The sequence below is a fragment of the Lupinus angustifolius genome, unplaced genomic scaffold, assembly GCF_001865875.1.
Source record: "Lupinus angustifolius cultivar Tanjil unplaced genomic scaffold, LupAngTanjil_v1.0 Scaffold_318_22, whole genome shotgun sequence".
Classification (NCBI taxonomy): Eukaryota; Viridiplantae; Streptophyta; class Magnoliopsida; order Fabales; family Fabaceae; genus Lupinus; species Lupinus angustifolius.
In genome coordinates, this window is record NW_017727709.1 from 930 (window position 1) to 5,863 (window position 4,934).

General features: G+C 31.0%; 1 protein-coding gene across 1 annotated transcript; it reads left to right on the plus strand.

The window, feature by feature from the left end:
* Positions 1-1,698: 1,698 nt before the first annotated feature.
* LOC109340991 ((+)-neomenthol dehydrogenase-like) lies at positions 1,699-4,365 on the plus strand. Its single transcript, XM_019578775.1, has 4 exons — positions 1,699-1,810; positions 2,032-2,299; positions 2,953-3,135; positions 3,916-4,365. The coding sequence occupies exons 1-4, from the start codon at positions 1,764-1,766 to the stop codon at positions 4,348-4,350; spliced, it is 933 nt and encodes a 310-aa protein (XP_019434320.1). The 5' UTR covers positions 1,699-1,763; the 3' UTR covers positions 4,351-4,365.
* Positions 4,366-4,934: the final 569 nt, after the last annotated feature.

The window sequence follows — 4,934 nt, forward strand, 5'->3', positions numbered from 1 at the left end:
TTCGGACGAATTTGGGTCGACAGCAGCTCAAAAACTTTCTGTCACAGAAAATTATGAAAATTTACCATAAAATATGAAATCACAAAACAAGACTAACACTCAACTACGGTTTAGTCTAATTCAATACTGGTTAATTTCTAAAATTAATCGTTGTTAAATAATAAAACATACACAGAAAATTCACGGTGTTACAAATTGACTATATGGACATTGACGGTGCTATATAGAATGAATTTTAAAAAAAATTAATATACTATCTACAAGTCCTTGGAAAACAATGGAAAATGGAGAAATTCTAAGTGAGCAAGGTTGAATCAAGAAACTGGTCTCAAGTGAGCTATTGATACTCGTTGGGTTCATATTATACAACTTTGATAAATGTTATATTGATGTATTTGTTATATCTGTTGTTGTTGAAATTATTAAAGAGAATGGATTAATTCCGGAAAAATGAACTTGGTTAAAATCGCAAAGCAATGAATAGAGATTATGAGGGATGATGGATGAGAATCTTTATTGCAAGAGGTAATATTATTTTGCAATATGCATGACATTGGCATTCATGATATGGATGTTGACTTTTTTCCTTATGCTAAATCACGACGTGGAGGTAGAGCGCATGTTATCACAATAGAACATCATTATTATGTTGAATTATTTTACTATTGTGAATATGCAACTTAAGGAACTTCATGATGAGTTAAATACTCAACTATTTTTTGGATGTATTGTTTAAGTCCAGCCAATTTGTTCTCTAGTTTTGATAAGGCAAAACTGATTGAATTTGCAAAGTTCAATCCACATGATTTTTGTCTAGCTGATTTAGTGATGTTTCATAATCAACTTGAGACTTATATCATTGATATGCATTGCAATGTTGAATTTGCTTCTTTGAAATGAATCAATAATATTTCACAGAAGTTGGTTGAAAGTGGAAGACACAATGTTTACCCATTAGTTTATATTATTTTAAAGTTAACAATTATTTTACCTATTGCCACGACAATAATAGAAAGAACATTTTCAGTAATGAAAATTGTGAAAAATAAGTTGCATAATTGAATGAGAGATGCATGGATGAATGACTGTCTAGTGACTTATACTGGGCGAGAAAAGTTCAATAACATTGACAATAAACTCATCATTCAATGAATTCAAAATATGAAATCATGTAGAGATCAATTATGAAATGTGTAATTTATTTGATTAAAAATATTTAAAAATGTGATTTTGACATTCATATTTTCATTTTTTTATATATGATGATATATATTATTTTTATTTTAATATATGTTGCACACCCTACTCTTAGGTCTTAGAATCGTCACGGCCTGTACAAAAAATGAAAACTCGTGTTGCATGTTTGCTCTGTGCTACGTGGTCCTTGTTACTATTTTATACTTACAAGTGGATAGTTTTTTTATAACCAAAGAATATTTCATGTTATAAGTAAGGAGTTAATCTTAGAGTCTATAATTATCTTTTCAACAATTCTTGTATGACTGGACTAAACACGTTATTCAGTCACATATACATAGTTAAATTGTTACCTTAGCACCGCCATTCTTCCGTCCAATTATATTACGTTGTCACAGTGACCTGGAGATTCCCAATAATAAATGTCAACTCTGTCTGACTCTCTTTTTATTATTCATTATATATATACTTACGAGTGAGGGCTTAGGACACACATTTCCTATAAACTATTTTAGTCACTTGGTACTGTTTCATTCACACACATTCTATTTAACATTCACCTGTATATGGAACCAGAGCCCTATTTTCCTACTCCTTCATCCTCCTTAACCAGGTTAGTGATTTATCATCTATCTCTATAAATATGTGTATGAGTGTATCAATAGATCGAGTTTTAGATTGTACTTTACAATAGCATTTGCAACTTTAATATTATGGTTTTACAATTGTAACTGCATCCATCACAATTTTCTATCATATTCTATGATATAACAACCACAATTTAAAACCCTATATCAGTCTCTCTCATTGTTGTGTTTTAACAAATGAATGAAGGTGGTGGTCGGAGGATACGGTGGCGGTGGTGACCGGAGGGAACAAGGGCATTGGGTTTGAAGTGGTGAAGCAACTGGCAGAGTTAGGGCTGAATGTGGTGTTAACAGCCAGAGACACTAAAAAAGGTGAGGCTGCATTGGAGGCCCTAAGAGCACAAGGCCATGCTGCTAATGTTCACTTTCTATTGCTTGATGTCTGTGACCCACTTTCTATCTCAACCTTTGCATCCACCTTCCGAGCCATATTCGGAGCCACATTGGACATTCTTGTAAGTATTCTACTTCATTATTATTAGTGCGGGATATGTTTTGAAAGATAGTTTGGAACACATTGGTTGTATATAGCATGGTATAATGTTCTCAAGTGTAACCATAACTGTGACTTGAATGTACCGTTTAGAAAGTCTCAACAATCATCTAATTAATGATGCATTTTTCGCACAAATGGGACTGCAATTTAAAACACCAATCATTATGATCTTCTTCCCCTAAAAAGATGGCACCATTCTATAAAAAAAGGATTCTACCCTTTTTCATGTTTCTAAATTTAATTCAATCTCTCTCGTCTTATAAGAGCAAAACACGTACATACTAATTCTCACCATTAAAAAAAATCTTCATGTTAGTTATTGCATTAAAATGAATATCTCATATTCTTATTGTTGTTCCCAAACCAATGAAAATGTGTCATTTAATTGAAAAATAAAATTAAAAACATAAACTAATATTTTATATTATTTGATATAGGTACTATCGAATGGAGACATAAATACATGATCATTTTTCATACCATTATTATATATGAAGTCAGAAGTGGTTTATTTTCTACATATTTATAAGATTATATAGATGAGGTAATATTATATATATATATATATATATATATATATATATATTAAATGATTAAGGGGGTATGATGCAGGTGAATAATGCGGGAGTATCATTCAATGAACTGGATGAAAACTCTGTTGAGCATGCGGAAACAGTGATGAAGACCAACTTCTATGGCCCTAAGATGTTGATTGAGGCTCTCTACCCTCTCTTTCGTTGCTCTCCTTCAATCACTCGCATCCTCAATGTTAGCTCAAGGCTTGGCTCTATAAATGTAAATCTTAATAATCACACTCTATAATTCACACATCATTAATGAGGAAAAGAAGAAAAAAATGAGGTGGAAAAAAAAATTAACTAGTTTAATATCTATACGTTATTAGTATAAAGTTCTTTAGATATAATAAGTATATAATCAATCATATTCATGTTTATTGTGTTTATTTCAGATTAACGCGTGAATATCTAATGATAATTAATACATGAATAGTGAATAAGTATATGATGGGTGGATATATGTTAAAGTAAATTTTAATTTGGTCATCTAGGCCATATATGTGTTAGCTTTAGAAAAGATTGATATAATAGATATGGAGGGCTCATAGGAGGTTAATTTTTGTATTATTAAGGGTATTTCTTTATTTTTTTGGTAAGTAACTGAATTCTTTCCAAACTTTCAATCTAGTTGGTAGGGCTCCTAGAAGGTTGATCATGGATAGAATGACATAACAATAAGAGTGTAATATCCATATACCGAAAATATAAAAATTTATACTCTATTAATACATATATCTTACATTAAAAATGAATGATAGATGATATATTAACATTATAAAAAACTCTTATATTATTTGTGTATACATTTTCAATCTCATGATCAATACATAGTATTTCTATAGTCACTCATCATTAGACCACACACACATGGTTTTATCTATAGTCCCCTCAAAGGTATCACGATTATGACTACAACACATTGTCTCACATTTTTTATATGATACATTATATATTAGTTTATATATATTTAATTTTTTTTTGTAAATTAAACATGCAGAAGATGAGAAATGCTGAGATGAAATCAGTGCTTGAACGTGAAAATTTATTGGAAGAAGAAATAGAGGGAATGGCGAATATGTTCCTTAGAGACGTGAAAAATAGGACATGGGAAAGTCAAGGGTGGCCATCATATTGGACAGAGTATGCGGTTTCAAAGCTGGCATTAAATGCATACTCTAGGGTTTTGGCAAAGAGATATTCATGTAATGGAAGTATTAGTAATTTGAGTGTGAATTGCTTTTGCCCTGGCTTCACTCAAACCTCCATGACCAAGGGCAAAGGTGTTCACACCGCCGACCACGTCGCCTCCATTATCGCCTCCCTCGTCTTGCTTCCGCCACACCAGTTGCCCACCGGCAAGTTCTTTTCCATTGAGAGCAAGAAGAAGAAGAAGATCAGCACAACCCTAATTAACGTTTCTTCTAAACTTTGATTATATTTATATTTGAGCTGAATTATGCTAAGATGTAGCTACAACTAGGCACCCTATATTAATGAATAATAATTTCAAGAGTAAACAAATATTTTTGTGCCTCATGTTTTGAGTTCTATCCGAAATTGAAAAACCTAAAATGATATACAATAACTCAAATGTTGATCAAATTAGTTTTTTTAGTGTGTTTTACAATACCTAATATAGACTACTTTGACCCACGTTTAATTTTTGGAACCATCATTTTAGTTTTTTCAAGTTTTGGGATGAAAATGTTAAAATCAAAAAATATTAGGGATTAAAATAAGTATTTACTCTAATTTCAACAAACAATTAAGATAAACTTTAGAGTTAAGCGTCTCAACATGACATTGTTATCAAAATCAACATGATATTGTTATCTATAATCAACATGATATTGAAATAAAAGAGAGATACAAATGTTTAATCTTGTAATTTATTCTTTCTTTAATTAAAAAGAAAGTGTAGGTTTGGTATTGCTTCTAGGCATACAGGAAACATCATTTATCATTGTTATTTTCTTTTCTTATGAGAATATTTGTTTCTAAGCATGGTTCTCAGTT

Coding starts and splice junctions, on each gene's coding strand:
- LOC109340991 (XM_019578775.1), top strand. CDS start 1,764: ATGGAACCAGAGCCCTATTTTCCTACTCCTTCATCCTCCTTAACCAG. Junction 2,300..2,952: donor GAGCCACATTGGACATTCTT/GTAAGTATTCTA, acceptor GGTATGATGCAG/GTGAATAATGCGGGAGTATC. Junction 3,136..3,915: donor CAAGGCTTGGCTCTATAAAT/GTAAATCTTAAT, acceptor TTAAACATGCAG/AAGATGAGAAATGCTGAGAT.